Genomic DNA, 27,534 nt, shown 5'->3' on the forward strand with positions numbered 1-27,534 from the left:
ACAATCATACTATTTAAAGTACAAATATGCAAAGAACTTGGAACTGTGCTACCTCTATAGTCTACTCTGCTAGTTTCCTCTCAAGGTTTCCCTGCTGCCAGGCTTGTGTAAAGCACTCACTGTCCCTATAGCTGAAACTATTTGTATTGTCAGCATTCACTCCCTTTCAGAAGTGGGGTTCATGAAAAGTTTAAAAGAATACATTTCCTTCATCATTACTGCACAGCAACTTTCCCCTCTGAAACGAGAATAATAATCAGATTGTACAAACAAAAAAGCCACAATGTTGTATTTATATTTGGTGCAATACATATTTGTTATTCACAGATCCTTAATAAAACGCAAACTCACTTTGCTGCTTGAAAATAATCTAATATCATCCATTCAACTGGGACTCCTGTTTCCAAACACTAGGGCCTGATCACTCATTGAAATTCAAATGACTCTGCCACATATTTAATGCACAATTTCATTTTCAAAAGATTCATCCCAAAATGAGATATAAAATGAGAGGAAATTAACAGTGTGAACAGACAGCTGCCCAACCTCCTCTGTGCTGAGAGAAGTCACATGACCCTCTGAAATGTGTTTATGCCAATCTTAATTAAATGTGTCTAGAGTTTGAATGCGCTTGAGTCCATAGGGCTGGCGAGATCAAATTCATTTCAGAACACAGTAGAAACCTATGGCTGCCTGGCTCACTAATTTGCATTAGAATTTTACATATTGCTTATTTCGTTTCATCCATTAGAATTATACAGTTCTATCTGAATATTCTGTAAACATACAAGTAGAGTTTGCTGAATTTTATAGTTATATAGTATAGCATAGCCTAGCATAGCATAGCCTAGCCTAGCATAGCATAGCATAGCAAAACCCACAATTACTTATTTGCAACTGCAATATATTGTGATTAAACAATAATATGTTTACTTTAGTTTATTTATTTAATGAGACACGGACAGTGCACAATATAAATTAACCTTAACAGGAGAGATGCATTGTACCAGGTTGTAGCGCCAGTGCTAATTTCCACCTGTAGTCCTCGGGCAGGTTGATGTTACAGCTCATAAAATCAAACATACAAAGAGAAAGTCTTTATATTAACTGGAGCATCATAACAATTCTGTATCATCATTCACACCCAGTTCTCTCAGCACTTTAAAATCATCATCCTTATTAAAATTGAATTAATTCACTTCATTTACTCGTAAAGCATAAAGACGGTTTTATTCTATTGACAAAAGTATCAGGATTATCTTACAATGAATGAAACATTTTTGTGTACTTTACAAAAATACATATTTTTAAATGTTAATCCATTTATTGAAAAATATTTATAGAACTCGTTGTAAAGGTCTTTTAGTCCTTATAATATTGATACTTTGTAGTGACATCACTATGGGGGGGTTGTACATGTATCTCTATGGTGAAATGTTCAACACTTACCATGGAGCCACAATGCAAACATGAGCAAACACTGCCAAAAAATGTTTAAGATTGTCTGAAAACTCAAGAATCAATACAAAATGGATTTCAACAGTATATTTTCAGGAGCCTTACGAGCCGTCATGGTCTGATTTAGGAGTTTGATGATCAACAAAAATGGTGAAAGTGACCGGCTGAAAAACTAATGTTAGCTAGCTTGTGGCTGCAATTTTGTGTATTAGAGACTTCTTTAACAGCACAAATCAACCTTCCTGTTGTAGTTCCAGCTAAGTCAGTTTTTTTTATGGTAGATTGTGGTAAAATAGAACTCATATTAAAGTCTAACAAAGCCTTAGATAAATTGGTGCTTGCAATTAACATCTCATAATCTGTATTTATATTATAACTAAATTAACGCAAACTAAGGTTTTGCTCTCTCAAAATGCCCTGCACTAGAATGCAATAAATTTCCGGTGAATCGTTAAGTACAAGAAAAAAATTTAAAATCTAGACTATCTAAAATGTGCACTGCTCTATCTCTGTATACTCAGAAGCCTCCTGCCTGTGCCTCCTCTAATCTGTATGTTATTGTCTGTTATGCATTTATTTCTCTATTTTCCCTAATGGTGTGGGGTTACCATGGCTCCCTGGTCCTCCCAAAGCATGTCATCCGTCTGTGCTTGTGTTTCTACATTTCTGTGTTTAGATGGGTGAGAAAGCAGCCGTGAATCAAGTGTCACATAAAACCTTAACAGTGAGGCCACAATGTGAGTTCAGTGTTAGAGCATTTGTATGATGTATTTTATGTTTATATTTATAAAAGGGAGAAACGCGAGACTATTTTCCCCCCATAACAGTATTAGTGTTGTCACGATAAAAAAATGTCATTTTTAATACTACATACTACATTTTTAATACTACATATAAAAACAAATAGTATTTGTTTTTTATACCATGTGGTCTTATACTAGTTCTGATAAACTCAAGCTAAAACTGTTCATGGTCCAATTTTATCTAATTTATGTGATTTTTTTTTTCAGTATTCTTAAAGTGCACTATGTAACTTTTTGGTTTGGAGTCCGTCACCCATTTGTTTCTATGGATATACCATTGCTCTGCCTAGAATGTTCCATAGTATGACATTAAACAGCTCTACCTTACATTTATTAAATTACAGATGGTTTTATAGCTCAAAAATCCATAGAAAATCAGGCATTCTGACTGTGAGCGGGGTTGCCTCAGATCTGACCTGTAACTTGACAGACAGCATCAAGATTTTTTTTTACAATGCCATTTCTTTAAAAGACATAAAATAGTTGTAATTTAACAATTAAGGTTACTCAAAGGTGTTTCATAGCTTACTCTATCTACATTTCTATAGCAGTATTCATAATTGAATTATTTTTTAAAAGACTGGCCTTGTTGAAACTTTTATTGGAGTCGTGAGGTTAGTTTCTTTTCAGCTTAACAATTAAGAATTCAAGGTCTACATTTTTCAAATTCAAAAGCAGGAAGCCAACATATTTTCCCTCACCCAGAACTTAATATCTTCCTTTATCTGTAAGAATAAAGGTGCACTGTATGTCATGGACTGTTATTTGTTGATATGCAATTAGACGACTGGGGTCAAAAGTGCAAACAAGCATTAATGGTGAAATGTGTTTCTGGCATTGGTGTTTGTTATGGGTGACTGTGAAGGCGAGATTGTAGCACTTGGCATTGGCCCATTGTGGCACTCTGCAGATTGGACAGGTGTAGAGCATTGTGGTGTCATGGTGGTCCGTTACCCTATTACAGACTTAAAAACAGAGTGGAAATACACCGGCTCATGTGCAGTTTCCTGTTATTATCGGCCCACTGCAGCAGGCGTGACGAAATAGGCACATGTGAAGAACATGGCAGCCACGCTTCACCCCAGAGAGTGGAGCAGACAGGCTATAGGACAGTGAGACAGGGGGCTGAGGAAAATACATATACAGGCTATAGTTGTCACACTGAAACATTAAAGCTGTATAAGAAATATAAAAAAAAATATGTTTAGGTAGTATACATTTAAAATTTCAACTTTCAACAAAACAGTACAGTAAAATATAATTAAAGTATATTATACAGCCTATATTAAACTGTTTTATAATGTTGTTTCTTCATCAAAAATCCAGAGTTGGTTTTTGTTTCATTCACACGTTTAACACATACTGTACATTTAGTCTGAGTTCTTCTCTCAAACAGAAAACACCTTGTGATGTCATGTGGTAATACAGGAAGTGCCCCAGTGTGTTTTTAAACTCCATACATCTTCACTAGAATAATTTAGATAAATTCATCCGTGGAGGTGCCATTTGCTACTGAATTAAAGGTAAAAGGTAGCAGTTAACTTGAAAACTTCATGACATCATATTTTGAGATTGAGATGATTCATAATAAAGGATTTCTCATATTCTGTGATGTAATTCAACTACAGTTAAAGGTGCACTATGTAACTTTTCTGGTGGGGGTTCTGTCACCTGCTTACCTGCATGGTGATCTTATTGCTTTGTGTAGTCGGCATGTGCTCACTTAAATATGTTTCCAACTGCTACAAAAATATGAATTCCTACTGTGAGCCATCTTGCCTTGCCACAGATCTGACTTGTAACTTGGTCTTTTAGCACTATTTTCTTTGAAGACAGATACTTTTAAGGTTAATATCTCCATGGAGACAAGCAGATGACCCAGAAAAGTTACATAGTGCACATGAATGTATATGTCCTTTGCAATACATGAATTTTGACACATTTTCAAAGATTATTTGGCTTCATTAGACAGTGTGGAGTGGTTGAAGAATAAGAGGACAGAAGCAGCATAAGAGACAGAAATTGATTATTGCACTTCTACACAATATTGTCTTTAGAATTATATGTGTTAAGATAGTTCTGAGACATTGATGTTTAAAGTTTTTTTGTTCATAAAAAGGGTAGCAAACCTGATAAAATCTACAGACAGTATTGAGGAACGAATGAATATATGACTCACTCAGTTTCTACATAAATGTCAGATAGACTCCTAAATTCAAAGGGGATGATGTGGTAATTCTCCATCTTTACAACATGTTCACCTGTCACCTGTATGACCTTCTCCTCTTTTTTACTCTTTTGTCTCCTGCCACAGATCGACTAAAACTCACCCAGGGCCCGTGGTGCATTTGAGTGACAGTCCAAAAGATGAAGGGAAGGTGAGTCCACTCCTCTGTCTCCCCTGCTCTGCTCTGCTCATTCCTGGGGCGTCTAATAATGTCGCGCTTTGAGAAACACATGGTACCCTTTAGTTTTTTTTCTTTTACCATTTTCTTTTTTATGAAACCTACTGCCAACAGCTCATACTAGGGCTGTTTGCAGTATTGAAAAATGCTGGGCCAAACATGCTTCTTGTATTCTGCCCAAAGGATTTAGTGGAGACCATATCCCTGCATAACAGAAATTGTTCTTTTACTGTATGTTAAATCAAATGGGTTGGAAGTGCATATGGCTGCTGTGAGGATTGTGTATATTAATATTGCAGGAGGTTTCATATAAGAACAAATTGCAATTCATGACCAGCCCATAGGCAAAGCTTATAAAATGTGATTATATAGAACAGACTACAGGCATGTGCAATAATGGGAGAGGCGTGTTGAGATAAAGCGCCATGTTTAGATTGTGTTTTAAATAACCAAACCACTGAATTTACCACAAATGGCAAAGAATTATAACCCGGCAAGACATCGGCTTTCCAGTTTTTCTTCGGTAGTCCTATGTATTTGGTGTCTGTCTGTGCATTTTGCTTGCAGAGGTAGGTAGAGTAGCCAAAAATTGTACTTAACTAAGAGGAATGTTCAAAATAATATTACCCTCTAATCTAAGGTCTAAATTGTCCAAGGAGAAGTATTCTGGAAAAGTACTATCAAGTAACTGTTGGGACATAACATCTGATTTATAATTTAAAGTTAATGTCACTGAAAGGACAAAACACGCAAAAATTAGACAAAATTTTATATGAAAGAGTGGTGCAAGAAACACACATGTTCGTATAATTTCTTATTATCAACATAAAGCTTTTGTCACAAGACACAGCAGGAAGGGCAACCAAAACTTTTACTCAAGTAAGTTTACTCTTACTTTAATCAAAATATTACTCAACCAGGAGTAAAGGTATCCAGCTAGAAAAGTACTCTGAAAAGTACAATTTTGTTAGGTGGCAAATGGCAAAAGGAAATTGAATTCCGTCAGCTGGACAGACAATTTGAAAAGTGAATACGTTTTGCCACTCAGGATCCTGCCTTATCTGTCTACACTTACCAGAACCATGTCAGAATAGAAGAAGCCTTTTGGATGAGTGCCAAAACAGATTCACTCCTAAAAACTTTTGTCCAGGTGATAAATTCAATTTCCTTTGGCACCTAAGTGGACAACTGAGGGATTACACAGACGTCGTGGTTGAAAATATAGATCAGTTATTTGATACTGAAATGACCTAGAACTACCAACTGTGAAATGAACTACTGAAGGCCAAAACTTATCAACCAAGTTTTGTGTAACCATGGCAAATGAAAAAACAACTTGACCTGTATTTCACTTTACTGGGTTTTTTCATAACTACCTTCAATTGTCCAATCCAGTTTAACTAACTCAATTACATAATTTAAAACTGAAGTAAATTCATAGTGGCAGATCTTGTTCAAATTGGCCATACAATTTTTGCATTAGGTAGTGCAGTGAATATAAATGAACAGAATTATGTAATTAGTTTATAGGGTGATTTTGTCAATTCACATTCTGGCTGTGTCATACATATTCCTCAGCAGCCTATCTCAGTCTATCACACATTTTATATTACCTCATTATATTCAGTCAAACTCGCTGAGTCACTGCAAAACAAATCTACTGTACTGTACCCACCACATACAGAATGTTACTGTCACCTGCCTTTTTCTTTTCACATATTCACACATAAGAACAGAGCTGTCATCAGGCTGCAGGCAAAGATCCCCATAGAATTCTGCAGTACACTTTCTGCAGTCCAGAGACACACAAATTGTGAGGAAAAGCCTTAAATGTATAAAGAGATGTTACATATTGATTTCCCCACTCTTGTGTGAAACCAGGGCTGACGACTTGTAAAGACATGAAAAGGACACTTGTTTACAACAGTTCTTTTATTATTCTGTCACTCAGGCTATCAATTTTACTCTGCAGTTAAAAGAGGGGTAGTAGACTCTTGCACTGTCACTGCAGAACAATATTTCTAAAATTTTTCATCAAAAATGGGAGATAAAAATAGAAACCGCTCTCAAAAAGCTACTAACACCTCATTTGGACTGCACCCGATCCAGCTGCAACTCCAATATTGGATCGGTTTTGTTGTGTTGTGACAGTCACATGAGGACCAGAGTTCTGCTGTGCTGTTGCAGTCACTGCCTTTGAAGCTGTACGGGCAAGACCACGTGTTCACATGACTATTTATTTATTAAGGGAAAATGCTGTGGTGAGCACTAGCGTTCAATGAAAAACAGACTCCCAATGGAACTTGGTTATCTAATTCAACAAACTCTATAACATATGTGCAAATTTGAGGATTTTTATGTAATTTGCATATAAATGAGTAAGTATTTTTTCTTATTGATTTAGTGTTCAATACATCATAGAGGGAACAATTATTTACTTTTTCTTTGTACCAGTGGGGAAGTTTTTGTTATTATTCTGTACTATGATACGACTTGAGCTGTAGAGGGTTGAATAAATAACTTGTGACATATTAGTATCTCATTTACTGTATATATTGTTGCTCATGTATATTAACAAGACCATACATATAGAATAGTTTTTAGTTTGCTTGTTTCTCCTGGTGTCTGGGTGGGCTTCCTCCATAACATGCACAATAGGCAATGAGTCGGCAGGCTAGGTGATCCTGACTAAGCATGCTAAAAAACACCTGCCCTATTGACGCACTTAAAATGACAACTTATTTAAAATGTTAAAATATTTAGTAAATGCATTGACGTAATGTGTAGAGCAAACAGGATATCTTTAAGTTATTTCTGTCTATGGAAAGCGTCTCCCACTGTCTGTTCTTCCTGTGAGTCAGAGTATACATTAGTGACGTTGTAATAATGATTCACCTGTAGTCAAAGCTGGCTTTATCATAGATGCTTATTAACCTTTGTTCTCTTGGCCCTAAGAGATCTCAGCATTAAGTCTTTGTTGGAGCTAGTGTCATGAACTTCTTCCTTTGAATAGAAAAGTATAAGTGATATTAATAGGAACGTGGATGAAAAGAGCTTTTGAGGACATGAGTGGTTTCACTGATGTCATATTTATTATATTACTGTTTTATTATAAATGAATGCCAGAGGGCTACCTAAGTGCTCAAATATCAGATGTGTTAATTAAAGGTGCAATATGTAACTTTTCTTGTCGTGGGTGAGTGGGGTCACCTCTCAAGAAATGTTTTATTTTGCATGCCATCTGCTTCTCTCCATGAAGATAGCGTAATAATGCCATACTGTGAAGCATTCCAGGCAAAGTAATATCTCTCATCTCCATGGAGACATGCAGATGATGAACCCTCTACCAGTAAAGTTTTATACTGCGCCTTTAATGTAGACAATGTAAATATTACTAGCAAAACAAATGTGGCTTATTCAGTTTATTTATATTACAAAATATAACTTGTAACTGGTGTCCTAGGTGTCCTGCTAAAGTTAAAGCCACGCTATCTGACATTTGATTGATTGCTAACCTGAAGGAAACAACTGTGTGCGTTGCTATGCAATTGAAATGATTGTTGATTGAAATCAAAAGTGAGCCTACTGGAAAATAACTCTGGCACTTCCGGTACTGACATATTTTGTAAAATAAATAGTGTGTTAAGCCTTGTGCTATCAAAGTATGTCTGTGCCAAATGATGAGATTAAATTATTAATTCAAATTACAAGACAGCTAGTAGATTTTAGAATGATAAATTATGCTTTGAAAGTATCTAGAAATAAAATAGGCATTACATTTGTTACTAGTCTAAGTCTAAGATTAGAGTTATAGTTGACACTGTCTTTGGCTCTGTCTTTCCCTCTCTCTCTCTCTGTGCGTCTCTCCCTTTCTATCCCTCTTTCTGTGTCACTCCCTCCATCACTCTTTCCCTCTCTCTCTCCCTGTGACTTTAAAGGCTGCTCTCTACTTCGCTCCTCTCGTCAGATCTCACTTCAGATAGTGTCAACAGTGTTTCCATCAGGGGTTTCTATTTGTCTGTTTGTGGGTTTTGTTGGCCCTGCCTTTTCTAATAATGACTGTCCTTATGCATATGTTATTTTATGCAGTGTGATATTACTCTACACTCAAAGTTATCAGTTGAATAACTAAGTAAAAACTATTAAATTATGCAGTACATCTGGACAACTCCTGAAAATATTTATCACCCCATCCTAAGTAAAAGGTCAAATCCCGCTCTAATAATTTTGTATTGTGGATGTGTCCTCGAGCAAGACACCTCACCCCTTGTGCCTGTGTGGTTGTTTGATAGTGATAATGACTGGCTACATGTGCAGAATGATCTCCCACATCTCCATCAGTCATTTCCCCCAGGGCAACTGTGGCTGTGGAAATAGTTTATCATCAAGCTGTGGTGAACAAGGTTGTCATAGAAACTAGTATAAAAATTGAACATTGTGATTTTGAAATTGGGTAATGAGTATCGAGCCATTTCCAAAATTGTGTTATATGTGATATTGACATAGATAATGCACCATTCAAGTGTATTTGATTAACTTGAAAATAACACTTTGAACCCCATTCATGTTTCATATTGATATGTTCCACAAGACTATAAAGGGTCTCTGCACCTGCCTGTTTTGTTTTGTGTTGTTACTGGCTATTGTATTTTTTGCATTTAAACTGTGTTTAAACTACCCAATCCTCTCTATGTTGTATTCTCTATGTTAAGTTATTATTATTCCAAAAAACTTGATAATTGCTTCAAGAGTGAACTTATTTTCTTCCAAAACCACTGCTGATTTTGACAACACTACAAAATGGCTCTGTGAATTACATCTCCAAGCGTCCTTACTTCTCTCTCCCGCTGGCTCCCTAAAGTGAAATGTGCTGTTACAATGGGCAAGAGGAGCCGTGCTGGTGAAGTCTGACTGTGAACATTCACAAACACAAAGAGGAGCTTTCAAAGTGGGACACAAAAGTAGCTCCAGGTAGAGGAAGAAGCGGTACTTTTGGGCCAGAATAATTGGCTTCTTTCGTTTGAGTAAAAACAGTAGAATAGAGGGCCAGAATGCTAATTATTTCAAACTTACTTCATTGATAACATCTTGACTTTTTCTTATCTTTTTCAGTTGCTGATTGGGTTCGAGAGCGGAACAATTGTACAGTGGGACCTGCGAGCCAAGAAGGCAGATTTCAGGATCTATTACGACGAGGTGAGTTTTAACAACATAATGAGGTGCAACGCTGTAAGCCTTAATGGGAGATTCTTCACTACTATCTTAAGTACTAAGCAACTTTTCTGATGGACGGTCAGCCACCTGTTTGTCTCCATGGAGATGTTATTGCTTTTTTTGGAATGTTTCAAAGTATGACATTCAACTTATTTATTTATGCATTTGTTCTATCAGCAACAACTTCTCCACAGATCAGACCTGTAACTTGGACTTGTTTCAAGTCCAAGCTACAGGTTACAAGTTGTTGTTGAGGCGATTGGTTGCTACATTTTTATTGGTCGATCTCATTTACACTTAACACTATGAGTAATTGAGAAGTGAATGAAATTTATAATAGCACCCTACATTATGAAACAACTTTGAGAACTTTGAGTAATAAGAACACAGCATTATTATTTAAAAATATATAGGTGTATCTCTCTAACTGTTGTACATATTGTGTTGCTAAATAACACGAGTAAGTGGTAATAGCCAGGATAGACAAATAAAATGTGATAAATTGAAGAGAAAATTGCCCTAGCACTTACTCATGTTTGCTCAGAGCTTAGAGCATAATTGAGCCATTATCAAGCATCGTATCGACACCACAGATGCCCCAGACAACACGTAGTACTATTTATTACAACCTTTTGCACTCTAATAGCACTTTCAGAAGTAAAAACAATGCCAAAATAACTCTGGCTGGACTACCAAAAGGCTGTGATTAGCATTTAGCTTTTAGTGTTTGTTTATTCGTATTTTTAAATGGCTTTGAACTACAGCGGCGTCAACATGAAGAGCTGCGTTAGGCTTGACTTTTGAAACCAATTACTGCGGCTGAACAGGAACAGGATCAGAAAGGTGGAGATAGACCAGACTTTTGACAGAGCGCAGCAAACACTCAGGTGAAACTGTAGATGTGTCATTGTGGGGGAGAAACACAAAAGGGACAGACAGGAGTGGTAGATCATTAGGGAAGTTTGGTTTGAGCAATTGTTCGAGGTTTCTAAAGATTTAAAAATACTCAAATCTCATAATACAGTTTTATATGGCTGGGTGATATAACAAACAAACAAAAAGAGAACCTCCCTTGTGTGAATTTCACAATAATATTCACAAATTTCTTCCTTTTGTACTATCTTTCTTACTATCTTGGTTGAGCCATTTATTGGATGTGATATTTAATGGCAAATGTTGGTCTAGATCATTTCTTAATTCTTAACTTTTATTCATACAAAGCTGTTCAACAGTTGGCTAAATAAGTTGGATAAGATAAATAATATGGATTATAAAATGGATCGCTTGAATTTTGTAGAAAGTAGAGTGTGTTTTGATGAAAATAAACAGCCTTTTACCAGTCCCTACACTAGTATTGGCTAATATTGGGGATTACCAGTACCAAAAGCCAAAATATTGATATCGGTATCGGAACTAAAAAGGATGGGTTGGTGCATCCCTAATTAAATGATTTAGGAATTTGTCAAGATTGTCTGGAAGCTATAAGAACAAAGCCAGTTGTACCATAGTCTGGGGTGATCTCACGTCATCTGACACCCAAAAGGTGTATTTTATATCATCAGTCAATTATTATTTTCTTTAACTTTTTAAAATTTCATAATTCATAAAATAACCGGTTAAAGAAGCTCACATTTGTTCTTGAAACCCCCCAGACAGGCAGGTATAACTTACTTCTCCCAGGTTATCATAACATCACTATCTCATCTCCTCTCTCCTGTGTCCTCCCTGACACATAGGATCACATAGCGTCTTATTTAATCAGCTTTTGTTTGAAACCCTCTGCCCTCAAACCAATGTCGGTGTTGGACATTTCCCCTCCGTGGCACTGATCTCCCGTACGCTCTGCCATCTCTCATCTCCGTCTCACTCAGCGCTCACATCCTGCGAACATTCATTATAGGACCCTCCAGGCTGCACCTTTAGCAAAGCTGTCTCACACTCAAGGATACACAATATTCTACCATATATAGTGCAGAGTTTTAAAATGGATTACCCCTATTCATTGGTTTCAGCTTCCAGTTATATGGTGCCATTTTGAGCACAATTGATCATTCAAAAGATATATTGAATTGAATTGTTAATTGTTATGACAACCATCTTTTCATCATTCTGAAACCCACAAATATAATCAAATATTATGACCACATGGCTGGAGTATAATTTGGTAGCTATTTTGTATTGTGTCATAGTTTCTCCATTGTAATGTTTTTCTGACAAAAACTTTGATATACAGTCATTTACAATCATCACTGAACAGCTTGAGTATTTTTTTATTGAGAGGTTTACGGCCAATCCTCTGTCAGTAAAAAGCTTGTGTTTTGGAGTGACATTCAGACTTCAGAAGTTCAGAAATTTCACTATGTTTTGCTTTAAATCATTCAATATGATGGAAAAATTTGAGCTACAAAAAAAATACACATATTCACTAATAAGTGATGAAAAAGTGATGAAAAACATCATATCCATAACACATCTTTATAATTTTCAGATGGTACTGTAATTAGGATTATTTAATACAATGGTTAATGCAAATAATAAAAATAATAATAAAATAAAAAAAATAAAAGATTGTTTGCCTATTTGTATGAGTTCATATTTATTTTGTGACTGAAAAAGTCGGCCCACGATATCTCTACATGAAACTGTTCAAAATATTTTCCCAAGTAATGCAAGTACTATAGGTCAGACAATTATGTAAAAAATATAGAGGAGGTGTTTTGATATGCAACACCTGCTTTGGGTTGTATGAGGTTAGTTTGAAATTATGGGAAATTGTATAAAATGTCTTTCTCCTTAAAATCATAAGGGACAAGAAGGTCCAAAATGATTAACTCCAAATCACAGCTAATAAAACTTCACACACATTTATTTAGTCTTACAGAAAAGTATAATTAGAAAAATTATGTTATGTTTTTATGGGAAATGTGCAGAAGAAAATAAAAGTTGATACATATGTCTGTTTGCTTCAATGAATCTGTCAGTCTCACTGTTAAAGTTAAATACAATTGCATATGCCATTTTAATTAAAGTTTTGCTGGAAAGGTAGTAGGGGTCGGTGATATCTCGATATTTAAAATATATTGAGATATTTTTAAAACATGAAATGGACTTTGACACATCATATATATTGGTATAATGCTTATATTTAATTCTGACTTCGCCACTTTGCTTTTGTTCATTCAACACAATGGCGCCCACAACCAGCCCATGAATGCCCTAAGTTGGTGCCAACCAAATCTTCTAGCACCACAAACCTTTTCCAACATTTACAGACTCACCATAAGCAACACATCATCTGTCACAGAGAGAACACACATATTCCACTGAATCGTGTCCTTTAGTCTGACAGTAGCTGACCCTATCAGGTCACAAATAGCGAGCAGTTTTTTTCAGCTCTTTTAGTTTATGCAAATGAGCCATGTGATTTTAAGTTTCATTTCTGTAAAACATAAACAAATGTGCTCAAAACTGCATTAAACACATTATAATACATAATATAATGTAAAGTTTATTTATGCAAAAGATTTTAATCAGTAATCTGGTGGAGTGCATAATTTGTACAGTAGTATTTGGAAATGTTTAGTTTGATCTGCAGTGGCTTGTGGGTTATCTCATAGCTCCTTACCGCTGGTGAGGAACATGGATCTATTAAAATCAGGAACTTCCTAAGCTTCCTCTGTTAAAAGAGCTCATGGTTATGGTTATCGTATGATTAACAGATTAACAGAGTTAATACGAAGATGAGCTTGTTGTTTTATTTTTGAATGAAAAGAAAGCAATATGAATTATTTCTTCCTTTATTTTACACTTAAATTATTATTTTTGTAAACAGGATTTTATCTTATTTTTTTTTATGTTGCAGAATCACTCTGTTCCTGCATGAACTGCCTACCTATTTGCACTTCAATAAAAGAAGACCTTGTGGAATTTTGCATATTTGTTTTTGCAGTAGTTTTTGGGGGGTTATTTTTCCTGCAAAGATATTGAGACATATATTATATATCGAGATAAAGCAAAATATATCGAGATATATTTTTTGCTCCGTATCGCCCAGCCCTAATTTTCAATCATAAATGAAATTACCTTACATTAAAGACACCCCTGCATAGCCTTTTAGAGACATAAGGAAAGCTTACACCTTCTTGTTTCTATGGAAATGTTGTTCGCATAGCTTTCACGGTAACAAAACTATCTCCATGGAAAATGTTCCAAAGTATATTTTTTCATTTCTTTGGGATCAGTGCAGAAAGTTAACAGGTGTTGCTTTATATTATTTTCTTTTGTTTAGCCACATCAAATCAAATATATCTCTAAATAAGTTGATATAAGTTCACATAGATTTTCATATCTAATATCTATATCTAACCCAAAACCAGTCAAGTTTATTCAGGCTTGGTGCTGGCAAAATAACACACTGACTTTTGCCCCCTAGTGGCTGGATTTACATTTAGGCAAATAGTGGGTTATATTCACTCAAGGAGAAGAGTAAATATATTTCTGCTCATGTTGTGCATACACATGGGGTTTGGGCACCTGAAGCTAAAATCTCGGATGCTCTGTCTGCACCGTGACACATCTCCCAAAGCCTCTCCTGTGGCTGGCTCTAATCAGGGCCCTTGTTAACGCAGCATGACAGAGGTGCTGGAAAAACACCAAAATAGCAACAAAGAAGAGGTCACTTGGGGAAAAGGGCAGTGAAATACAAAAATATACTGTGAAGTAATGCCATGCTTTATGCACTAATTGTGTTTACAAAAAAAATTTAATTAATTTATTCTATTATCTATCTCTATTATTCTTTTCTAACTGTACAAAATCCTCAGTGCAGCTAGCTTTGCCAACTAGACCATTCACGAATGTCTTGAACTCCTCATTCAGTTCTGCTCTTAAATATGTTTCTAATGTATTGATTAATGATTGGTCCTGAAGGTTCTATTCTTCAAATATTAAAAGTGATTGTTAACATGGCAGCTTACAAGATAAACAGACAGAAAAAAATCACACAGAGGACTGAAACACAGGGTGGACTTCTATTGTATCACATGGGACAGCACTAAACTGTCAGTCTGAGTTTTAAATTATATATTTTCTAAAAACCTGATGGGGTATGTGCCTGGTGCCCAGATCCAACTGCATTTGAACAGACAATAGGAGGGGCTGGCGTGCTGGTTTAGACATCTGCTCATGTTGGAAGTGGAAATGAATGCAGAATGGACTCAGACTTGGACAAATTGTTTGTGAAATATAACAATCAGGCCCATAGAAACAAGAAGCAGAATAGCTGCAGTAGCTTGTTGCAGTATGTCTCAAATTACATGGTGATTTTTGTCTGTCTGCATTCCCCCAAACACCTCAGTACAGATATAAGAATAACCAAAATATTGTGAAATCGTATTCTCTGTCTCAAAATAAAATCATGGGCTATCACAATTTTTTGAATCACAAGCTCATTTACTTCACAGCATTTTTTTGTGGTAGCAACAGCTAATATCATATCATTTCCATCCATTTGACTGCAGACAAAATTAAGACATATCTTTTGTATCTTGATTCTTGGAGTTATGACAGTACCTTGACACCAAAGTCTTATCAAGGTGTTTTAAAAGCAATAAGTAGCTTATGAAAAATATTCAAAATATACATAAACATGAACATATACAAAATATTGCAATAAATATCTTACCATGAGAACTGGATAGCATTACATCCCTACACCTCAGTACCTCATAGAGCACAATACATACATCTTACATGTGACATGTGTAATGTAAACTGACATGTCTTCTTTCCTCTGTGTGTCTCTGTGGTATCAGGCCATTCACTCTGTCAGTTGGCATCACGAGGGGAAGCAGTTCATGTGCAGCCATTCGGACGGCAGCCTGACCCTGTGGAATCTGAGGAATACCACCAAGCCCCTCCAGGTCACCTTCCCTCACGGTGAGACCCCCCAGCACTCTAACAATAATATTTCTTTAGAGGAGGAGGAGGATATATTAACTAAAAATATGAAAAACAGAACTAGTAATAGAAGAGGACAGGTCCACTGACTTAAAAACTGTAGCATTCCACTGTTGAAAGAAGTGATATTGATTTAGGCTACATGTTTTTATTGTTAGAAAATGGATATGCATTTTTTGCCCACACAACTGCCCCATAATCAATGAGTTTTGAATAATTGCAAGTAATTACAGAACTGTGGGCGGAGATGAGGACAGGTGAAAACAGAATTTTTTTTAGAGCACTCAAGCATTAAATGCAGGGCAATGCAGGATTACTCAAGCCTGCATAAATCGATCATACAACTCTGAGTAACTTAAGGGTGAGAGAAAGCCATTATAACATAGTTGAGAGCTCATAAGCTTGTGATTTGACATAAGATATATCTTCATTAAAAAATATAAAATAAGCTTGAGGTTCAATGAAAAAAATGAGCAAGAAATCCAATCTGTAAATACTCCAGATTTAGCATCTTTCTTATTTTCATCAGAGTGGATTGAAAACAATTATTATAGACAAACAGAATAAAAAAAGCCAGGCACAATACAAAAGGCAATATCATGGTTGGAGCTTTGTGATAAGAGATTGCATTTAATAATATATTGATAACACATTTTGCAATATTTTATTCAATATCTCCTTTGAAATCCACATCAGATATGAGATCTCTTGTTCATGTTGGAGTCTTGTTGTGTATGGGACTCGGAGCAGAGACAGATGGATGTGAAGTGGCAGGTGCTTGGTGCTGGGTTGTGATTGGTCCCTGAGCAGAGCAGCATATGTCACTACACTGTTGGTAATGGATCATGTCATCACATATTTGAGCTCTGTTTAAGCAGTGCGTCAAGCTAAATTAAACAGCTAATTATGATGATTTACCAGATGTAATCAAAAAATATATGAGAAAAAATATTGCATTTTTTCTGTTGTTGGTTTAACCCAGCCTTAGGTGGGTATTATATTAAAAATGCATCACTGTTGGTAATTCAGATTCAGTTCTCCAGATAAAAACAGATTAAAAAGTACATTTCTTTGGGCTTTGTCATAGAAAATATTCACAACACAAAAGGAAATACCAATATCTGGAAACTGGACCCTCAAACTACTGCTAGCTGATAACCACCCTGCCACTACCTTCCCCATGTAACAACTTTATCTCCTGAAAAATCTATGAGACACTATTGCTTTGTATTTTCTCTAGTATAAGTATGTTAAAAATGAATGGAGTTTAAAATGGATTACAAAACAAAACTAAACAAAACTTGTCAAACTGCCAATAATAGGGATAAAACTTGTCAACTAATTTATTAATTATTACCACAGACATTTCTAAAACTATTCAGGAAATGTCCAATTCTGTCCAATATAAATATTTTTTCCCCTTGTAATGATTCTTGTTAAAATCTAATTTCAGCATAAATTTTACTATCGATTAATACCTGGGTAGCTATTTTTGACAACCCTAATATACTTTTTATGATTAATAATGACATGGTTGAAAGCTTTAAATATTTGCATTCTTTAAATATAGGCTGAAGTCACCATATTGTAATCTTTCTTTGTTGGGGATTTAGTATGGACAACACAACCTAACCTTGCCAGATTTTGTGACAAATAGCCCCCTTTGTGTGAGGAGACAAGACGGCGGTGTGAAAGCATGCAAGCTGTAATTTAGGAGCAATAAACCAAACCTTAGGGCATGCTCAAATTCACACTGTGTTTCCGAACTGGTTATTTATCTGATGTTTTGTAATGCACACAGGAAGGACACACAGGGAGCAAGTGAATGATCAGTAAACAGATCCTGCACTCACATAGTCACCTCTGTGTGGGGCTGACAGCTGTGAAGGCCAATAAAACAACTTATTTCTACCTGGTTTCACCTTAAATTACTCCTACTTTTTGTCCAGAGCTTTCCATTGTTGGCTCGTATTTGCTGCAGACTCTGTTTTGACTATGTTTACTTTATTTTTGTTTCCTGATGAACATTTTTGAACCAAAAAAATGTAATTAAAGCAAGTTAGGATTAAGAAGAGAAGTGGGTGGAGATGAGGGATAGGTGAAAGCAAATGTTTCTTAGCCCTCATGCTTTATACAAGCTTACTCAAACATTTATAAACACAAGTATGAGTAAAATAATGGTGAGCTCTTCTCAACTGTACATCTAACTTGAAAATGAAATATGGACATGTATGGAAGACTGGTTAGCCTCATTTACCTCTCTGCGAAGTTAAGGTTAAGCTTCAGTCCCATTGTTTGTGGATTTTTGATTGTATCCCATCTAAAACCTGAAGTAGCTAACCTGAACTACAATCTGACTTTAAATATAAATCATACATAGCAAGAACTAAATGTTTTTTAAGGAACCTTTTTTGCTGAGACGCTGTTTAAAGTACTGTGTTTTTGTTCCTTGCTTCACAGTTTCTTGGTAAAACATGGGGTCTCCACATCCTCCAAATGTGTAACTTTCTCTTAAAATCAAAGCCTTTTTTATTTCACAGCTCCAATACAGGCTTTCTTTAATATGACAGCTTTGATAATGGTGCGCTATTCCTTTGCCAAAAGTTGAACACAACCTCTAATCAAAAAGTAAAGGAAAGCACCGCATTCAAGTCCTATATTGTTAGTTTAATCAAGTGCCTGCCTCTGTTATTAAGCCATAGCAGGGAATGAAAAGTTTTTGTATTTTTCAGTCAAAACAGTCGTGCATGAAGGAGAAGATAAAAAATAAAAATAAAAAATTGACAGAACATTCAAGTAAAACTTGTGAAATTGCATATTAAAAAAACATGTTTTGCCTAAGCCTTGTGTATTTATTATTTTTTTATATTTGTGTTATTTAGCTTTAAGAATTCACAGTATCACTTTAACTTTAGCCTCTGCATGATTTAAAAAGAAATGCTGTGGTGAATCAGGTTGGTTGCAATACAAAAACTTAATTATCTCACCAGATGTCCTGTGGTTTTCAAAATAAGCATCATTTTTGCTTCATCATTTCTATTTTTGTGTTTGCTTTTAGGAAAGATACAGAAGGATGGGAAAAAGGAGTCATGTAAACCGATTCTCAAAGTGGAGTACAAAACCTCAAGAAGCAGGTATGTTTTAATAACTATGAGGCTATGAGTTTATTCACTATATCTTAAAACAAATTAAAAAAAAAAGCTATAATATTTAATACACAGTATTAATGTACATAGATCTTTAAACTAAAACTACGCATAATTTGAGTCGTCGCTTTTTATTGTTAGAGCAGACATTAGGCATTAAACTCCATGGAGTAGAGCAGATGACGCCATAAGGTCAAGTCACTGGTGAGATCTGTGGAGTGGCTACCTCACTCACACTAAATATACATGCTGTTCAAGGTATTTTTTGCTGGAATTGGATAAATGCAAGATGTGTTTAATGCCATACTGTGGATCAATATCAATAAGAAAACAATAACATCTCATGTTGACAACCAAGTGAAGAACCTCACTGCCAGACAAGCTACATAATGTAACAAAACATTGTAGACAACTTGTAATTAATCATACTTAAAAGTGCTCTAGTGGGGGAGCTGTACATGCCTGTCTCCATGCAGATGTTATTCATTTGATTGGAATGTTCCACAGACTGGCATCTAACATCTATTTTGCATTTATTCAATTACACACATTTTTATTGCTTAAAAATATGCATTCTTTATGTGAGATATTCACAGATCTCACCTACAGCTTGGCCTAGTGGCATCACCCGCTTGTCTCCATAAATTTAATGCCATACTGGGGAACATTCCTGGTAAAGCAGTATCATCTCAGAGGCACGCAAATGACATACCAAATTTTCTGGACTATAAGATGCTCCGGAGTATAAGTCGCACCAGCCAAAATACGCATAGTGGAGAAGAAAAACATATATAAGCCACACTTTTGGGGGGAAATTTAGTAATAACAATTACACAATGAACAACAGGCTGAATAGGTGCCTGGTATGTTAACATAACATATTAACAATTATTCAGATAACTATAGCATAAACAACATAACATAACAAGTTCACCAAACTCACGATCTTACTTCAAATTGCAAAATCTAGCTTTTAGCCCGTGATTAAGCTTTTTTTTTTTCTTCATTGCAGTTAGAGTATCCTCCACTTTTTACCAGTCCCTAACAAGTTTCTCGCTTGCTCCATACTTTCTTTCTGCTTCTCGATTACCATTTTCGGCTCCATATTTCACTACTTGCAGCAGGACCGCGGTTCTTTATGCAGGAGACATGCGTAGAATGTGAAGTGACAGTGGTACAGGAGTAATAGGAGTAGCAAATATTGGCACACAAGCCTAGAGTGCCCTCTCGCAGCTGTCAATGTGACAAAAACAAACATGTGAAATTATATATTTTAATATATAAGTCTCACCTGAGTATAAGTCGCAGGACCACCTAAACCATGAAAAATTGTCACTTATAGTCTGAAAAATATGATACATAATTACATAGTGCACCTTTAAGTTACATATAAAAACAAGACCTGCTTACTAATGTTTTTTTTATTCTTTTACATTATTGTAAGTACTACGGAAATGTACAAAGTGGAAGTCTAGACTGTTTTATCTGTATTGCTCACTCACGCTATCTGTATGTAACTCTAAAGCCACATAGCGTCTGAATAATCTCTCCTGAATGCCTGTCCACACAGCGAGCCTTTTATCATCTTCTCTGGAGGGCTTTCATATGACAAAGCCGGACGCCGACCCACATTAACCATCATGCACGGAAAGGCCATTACTGTGCTGGAGATGGATCATCCCATTGTGGAGTTTATGGTGCTCTGTGAGACCCCCTACAACAATGGTAAGCTTGTGCAACACTATACTCAATTAATTTCAAACAGGGACATGCTATTATGCAGCTATTCAAAGCCATTCATCCTTTGGGTTATTGTGGCATTAAATATTCAGACACAAAATTCACACGTATTTATTTAGTCATACAGAAAGGTATAATTATAAAAAAGTTTCTTTGGGGGATGAGGTGCAGAAAGGCGTAATTGATACATCTTTCTTTGTTTGGCACCTCCTATTTGGTTCAGTGCATCCGTCAGTCCCATGTCTGCTGTAATCATAATCTGAATATGAAGGAGACTCAAAGGAATTATAATGTCTTAATTTATTCTTGAAAAAGTTAGTGTTGAATGTCATGCCTACTTTTCTTTTTGTCCAGTGATATTGACCTAACATAACACTAGATTTACATGTAAGAAATCCAAATGAATTCATTCAAATAGTAAACAAATGTTCTACTTGTTATTTAAGACCGCTACCTTACTGTAACTGAGCTGACCTTAGTAGGGTTCAAGATCTGGAAAATTTTCACTAAACTTACAGCAAGTAGAGTGACATGTATTTTTAACTCATCCAGTCAGCATGCTTTGGGGAGTCTAAAGTGCTTTTTTGTTCATTCATACAAACCCATTCATTTGCCCTTTGTGTGCTGCAGAGGTCCAGGAGCCTTACGCGGTTGTGGTGCTTTTGGAAAAGGACCTGATTGTAGTGGATCTCACACAGAGCAAGTATGTTTCTAGTTAAGTTGAATTTAGGCTACAGCTTAATTTTATTGGACAATGCTGGACAATACCAGGGAGATCTGTCAACAATGTGATGAAGGAAAAGTCATAACATGGTATGAACTACAGTGTTCCAGGCCAGGTCACATTTAGGTTATAATGATTCCTATATTAAAAGATAAACAATTATAAACCAAGACTAAACTAATGTCACATATAACATAATTTCAATAAGGGTCGCTAAGGCAGCATTCACACTTGCACACCATATCAAAAGTGGAACTAAACCTGGACCAGTAGTAAAGAAGTCTTGGACAGGACCGAACCAAGTCTACATGAGGATTAAACTGGGCTCCTACCAAAGTCAAATCAAAACTAGATTACAAGACTAGATTTAGAATATTGCACTGGAACTATGAAACTAATCCATCGAAACCATATGTAGCCACTCTTATAGCACTAGTAAGGATCTGTACTATTTCAGAGCCAGTGGACTACAGATCTCTATCACTTATCCCTGACTTTAAATCAGGGATAAGTGATCTTGTTTGAGTTAAAATAGATGAGGAGATTTGACATAACCCCAGGAAACATCATTTATGTGTGAGCCTCACCTTGAACATTATGTCCCTCTGTTGTCTCTGATGAAGGGCTGCAGTTGACAGATTTGTGCTTAAGGCGACAAACTCTAATTTAGTGAAAGAGCATTGATTGCCTTAGATAATTAATTAGGTTATTTAATTAGAACAGGTAGGGTTCTATTTTTTAAATGTCATACGAATAATTTTACTAGACAGGTGTTGCCATCTTGCTACAAACAAGTCATCATCACATTTTGGCTCTTGTAATACCTCATCAAATGAATTGTTTTTCCAACACATTGACTTGATATAACTTTTCACTTGTTGTCTAATACGTCAAGCTATGGCACTGTAGGTATCTAAGTAAATAAGAAAACTAAACTAATATATTTATATATACCAAATTATATGTCATCCCAAACTCAGTTTTTTTGTATTGAATTGTTGAGGCAGAAATATACAGAACACACAAAATAATACACAGGAAATAATCAAGTAAAATAAATGTATTTTAATGTATTATCAGACTCACCAGTAGCTTAATTTTTGTTTTTGTAAATAGTATACTTTATAATGGTGTAAATGTATATTTTATGGTTTTCCCAAAAAACATTTCTCCTTAAAATGAGAGAAAGTACACTGAGTTCCAGCAACCAAGGTAACAAAATAAGCTCTTATGATCTGTGATGAGAATTTAAATAAATGTTCTAAAACTAGAAAAAAAAAGCATGCAGTAATTGTGTTGTTGTAATCCTTGGGGATATTTTTCTCTTTGAAGCATCACTATTTCCATGTCTTATTAAACTCCTCTGCATTATTCTTATGTGTCTTAGCTTCCCTGTATTTGAAAACCCCTACCCTATGGACGTTCACGAGTCCCCCGTCACCTGCACAGCCTACTTCGCAGACTGTCCGCCTGATATCATCCCCATCCTCTACTCTATAGGAGCCAAGCATAAAAAGACCGGCTACAGCCAAAAGGTAAGGGAGTCAGTCTATAGGGAATATGGCTTTGTAAATTAGGATATTTGAACAGTAAGAAGAATGTACTTTTATTACACCAGGAGTGGCCCATCAGTGGAGGCACGTGGACATTAGGCTCACACACATATCCAGAAGTAATCATCACAGGGTAAGTTAGAAAATATTAAAAGAAGTGTTAAATGAAGCAAGTATTTTTGTATGTTTTTTGTATAATGTTTGCCTGTTTGTTTTTTATTCTCGACCACAAGTCTGCAATAAAGATCTATCTATCAATAAAAGGCATTTATACATAAACCATAGTGATGTTATAATAATTAATTGATCTTGTATTAAAGCTGTAGTACCTGATTCCCAAAACGTGAGGGAGGAAGGAGGTGAGGTGTAGTCTTTAATTCAGTCCCCCTCCGGGCCACTGTGACTATTTAATTTAACTAATCTTTTCTTGTTCCTAGCTCTCATAGCATGAATGTTCGGGCATATGCATAACTTAAGAACAGATTTTTCAGGTGGCAAAATCAAATATAACAATGGCTATTTTTTACTGCAATTAAATGTTAATATTAACCTTTTAATATATATTTTAAATAAGACATTTTTATTATTATGATTTTATTTGTGGCCCATCCAGAAGCGGGACAAACTCCTCCTGCACCAAAGCCATTCTTGTTCCATATTTTTATAGGATTACGAAACAAGAGAAATGATAGACCCTACTTAAACTGTCAGCATATCACTTAACATATACTAATAAGCCTTCATGTTAATAAGTATAATATTGTGTATCTGTATTGTAAACTCGTTTTTTGTTCCACACATAGTGAATATTTTTTTTCTGTTCACAGTAGGGATCCCACATGAGAAAAAAGTATGAAGTATTATCTCTGAAAGCGATGGAAAAGGTTTATTTTAGCATCCCGCTGTTATCACATATTGTACAGTGGTGTATGCTATTGTTTCGCTCACAGGGCAGACAGGCTTTTAACGGGCACCAAAATCAAGTTCAACATTTAGCTGACACCATGCTATTCTTGTTGTCTTTTATGCTAGTGATTTTCACAGCACGAAACTGCACCAACTGTGCAATATTTTCTTGTATTTTCCTCTCTGCTGAATCAATAATTTTAACCTGACATAAAATCATTTCTCTTTGCGTAGGCATGCTGATGGATCAATCAAGTTTTGGGATGCGTCTGCAAGTAAGTACACTGGCTAAAAGCAGATTTGTAAGTAAGATATTTGTAAGAATGCACACAAGAAAAGTTACGGTGTTGTGTTGATTGCGAGTTAAATAGATTTCAGGCATTTGTGATACTCAATCATAATAGAATATGTTTATAACCGTAATATCATTTTCCAAGATCGGTGGCAGCAGCAGATGTTCAAAATGTTGGGACACCACAAGAAGAAATCAATATAATGTATTGATAATTGCAGAATGATCCATGCTCATAGCTTTACGCAATGAAACATCATATCCTATAGTGAAATTAATGTACTTTTATGACATTATATAGACTTTAAATTAGATCACAGATTGATTGATAAATGCTAAGATAAGACTGTATTGCACACATCGAAAAGGTATTATAAAGGTATAAATAAATAACCTGTGCAATTTAAGATAATATATGGTATACTGAGTGCCACCAGATCTAAACAAAAACCAAAATTTGAATAAAACAAGGATGATTATCCCAAAGGGTTATAACAGTTATACATTTGTCTCTACAACAACAGCATCAATGCCATAGACTGTATAATGAACATAGCTACATAGCCAGCTGTTACATTCCAATAGCAAAGCTCTGGCTCCAATTCACTTATCAAAAAAACATCGATCCTCTCTCCATAACTGCTGCTGTCAGTCTCTTTATTTTAGTTTTATGTTGATATTAACCCACTCTACATGATCCTGGTTATTTAGCCATTTTGTCTGCATATCAATTCCTACTCCTAAAATGTAACTCCGCTCCAAATTCACCCCATAACTGCCAGTGTCGGTGAGCTTCATTTGACTGGGGCCAAATGCTATGGGATTTCACACTTTCTTTTAATATAGTCTATGATAAATATTCAAATGGAAGAGGGACCCATGTACCACCAAAGGCAACTCAACTTAGCATATTGTTTACCAAATTCCTGTGCATGTCCAGTCACACTCCAGATGCTGTACAAGATGAAGACATCTAAAGTGTTTGAGAAGCCAAAAGGAGGCGAGAGTGCGGAGGATGACCCGTTTGCTGTTCAGATGGTCAGCTGGTGCCCTCAGAGTCGGATCTTCTGTGTGGTGGGCATTTCAGCGCACATCATTCTGTACCGATTCAGCAAGTATGATGCCAACACGCAGATAGTGGTGAGTGAGGAACACTGATTGGTTGTTTTATGATTCTAGAAGGTGATGATTCTTACAGTAGTAAAATATACATTGAATATTTTTTTAGCAGTAGATGAGTATGACAATTCTATGTACTATTGCATTACTGATATTTACATTTTACATTAAATTTACTTAAATTATGATAATTCTATTCTTCTGCTGGTCTGCTGCGCCTGCAATTTTTATTCAACTGCAACACAAATTATAGTAATTTTACCTTTTTTGTATACAAAACACTTGTTACAGCAGTGTGGCAAAATTTGTAACTCTGATTTCATTTATTTATTTAGTTAGATATGTATGTATGTGTGTGTATATATATGTAATATATATATATATATATATATATATATATATATATATATATATATATATATATATATATATATAATTTTTTTTTAAAAAGTGTTTCTCCCCTGCCACGGTGGTAGGTCTCTCTCACCCTCATTCAGCTCGGGTCCTCTACCAGAGGCCTGGGAGCTTGAGAGTTCTGCGCAGTATCTTTGCTGTTCCCAGTACTGCACTTTTCTGGACTGAGATGTCCGTTGTTTTTCCCGGTATCTGTTGTAGCCACTCTTCCAGTTTGGGGGTTACAGCCCCGAGTGCTCCGATCACCACAGGCACCACTGATGCCTTTACTTTCCAGGCTCTCTCCAGCTCCTCCTTGAGCCCCTGGTATTTCTCTAGTTTCTCGTGTTCCTTTTTCCTGATATTACCATCGCTTGGTATTGCGATGTCCACCACCACGGCTCTGCTCTGTTTCTTACCCACCACCACTATGTCTGGTTGGTTCGCCATCACCATTCTGTCAGTCTGTATCTGGAAGTCCCACAGGATCTTGGCTCGGTCATTCTCCACAACCTTTGGAGGTGTTTCCCACCTTGATCCTGGGGTCTCCAGTCTGTACTCTGTACAGATGTTTCTGCACACTATGCCTGCCACTTGGTTATGTCGCTCCATGTATGCTTTCCTTGCCAGCATCTTACACCCTGCAGTTATGTGCTGGACTGTCTCAGGAGCCTCTTTGCACAGCCTACGCCATGGGTCTTGTGTGGTAGATCTGGGCCTCTATTGCTCGAGTGCCCAGGGCCTGCTCCTGAGCAGCCAGGATCAGTGCCTCTGTGCTGTCCTTCAGACCAGCCCTCTCAAGCCATTGGTAGGATTTCTTGATATTAGCCACTTCAGTTATGTTCCGGTGGTAAGCCCCATGTAGGGGTTTGTCCTGCCATGATGGTCCTTCCAGCACCTCTTCCTCTGGACCCCACTGTCTGAGACATTCTCTGAGCACCTCATCTGTCGGGGCCTTGTGTTTGATGTACTCAAGAAGCTTGGATGTTTCATCCTGGACAGTGCTTAGTGAATGTGTTCTTACTACAAAAATGTGTGCCTTAAACTCATTGGAATTTTGTGAATGGCTACAGTATTAGTGTTTTTCAGATACTAGAAGGTGATGATGTCATACTCCCACATGGAGGGCAATAGCCAATTTTTTTCTGTTGATCACATGATATTTTCAGAACAAACCTCCAAAGGTAAATAACAAATGTTGAACCTGATTTCTGTTGGTGACAACAATCTAAAATACACTGTATTACAACCAAAATCTGTATTTTAACTATAATAATTTTATCTGCCCCCATCTATATTAAATATTATGCCTATTGCCTACTTTCCTCATTAAATAGAATCTAATGTGGACCAATGCAAAAAAGTTACTAATGTTAATCTTATAAACTGCCTGCACACTTTCTTGTTTGTGTTACCAGTGTCTGGAGGTGCGTCTGCAGTGTGAGCCCGAGGACGTCATCTCTCCATCAGAAACAGAGAACAACCCGTGTTTCTCTGAACCAGGGTCCCACTCCCCCCAGCCCCACCACCCACACGCCACTAGCCCCCGAGGAGGCACTCCAGAGGGCATGAAGGACAGCTGCCTCAAGTAAGACCAGTACTACACCATTCTCAAGAACAGGGATTTTGGCCACACTTGACTTTACATACAGTTTCCAATGACACAATTGCAGATAAAAGCAAACCAAATATTGTACTGTAAAGCAAATTGGTGCCATGTACCTGTTTAATTATTATTAACTTAGAAATGAAGAATACAAATAATGCCAGCAACTTGTATATCCTTATCTGTAGAACTGATCATGTGCAAATACACTGCTCAA

At 36.2% G+C, this 27,534-nt stretch overlaps 1 protein-coding gene across 2 annotated transcripts in view; it reads left to right on the top strand.

The window, feature by feature from the left end:
* The window catches only part of stxbp5l (syntaxin binding protein 5L), a 195,434-nt gene that overhangs the window by 132,265 nt on the left and 35,635 nt on the right, over positions 1-27,534 (top strand). For both annotated transcript variants that reach the window (XM_055150169.1, XM_020920397.2), the window contains exons 6-16: positions 4,576-4,639; positions 9,779-9,862; positions 15,694-15,817; positions 18,897-18,972; positions 20,555-20,709; positions 21,355-21,427; positions 22,836-22,983; positions 23,067-23,134; positions 24,142-24,182; positions 25,140-25,339; positions 27,130-27,299. In XM_055150169.1, coding sequence (XP_055006144.1) covers positions 4,576-4,639; positions 9,779-9,862; positions 15,694-15,817; positions 18,897-18,972; positions 20,555-20,709; positions 21,355-21,427; positions 22,836-22,983; positions 23,067-23,134; positions 24,142-24,182; positions 25,140-25,339; positions 27,130-27,299 — 1,203 coding nt within the window. The remainder of the gene's footprint in view (positions 1-4,575; positions 4,640-9,778; positions 9,863-15,693; positions 15,818-18,896; positions 18,973-20,554; positions 20,710-21,354; positions 21,428-22,835; positions 22,984-23,066; positions 23,135-24,141; positions 24,183-25,139; positions 25,340-27,129; positions 27,300-27,534) is intronic.

The sequence above is a fragment of the Boleophthalmus pectinirostris genome, unplaced genomic scaffold (assembly GCF_026225935.1).
Source record: "Boleophthalmus pectinirostris isolate CB_2022bp ecotype Guang Dong unplaced genomic scaffold, ASM2622593v1 HiC_scaffold_1, whole genome shotgun sequence".
NCBI classification, from domain to species: Eukaryota; Metazoa; Chordata; class Actinopteri; order Gobiiformes; family Gobiidae; genus Boleophthalmus; species Boleophthalmus pectinirostris.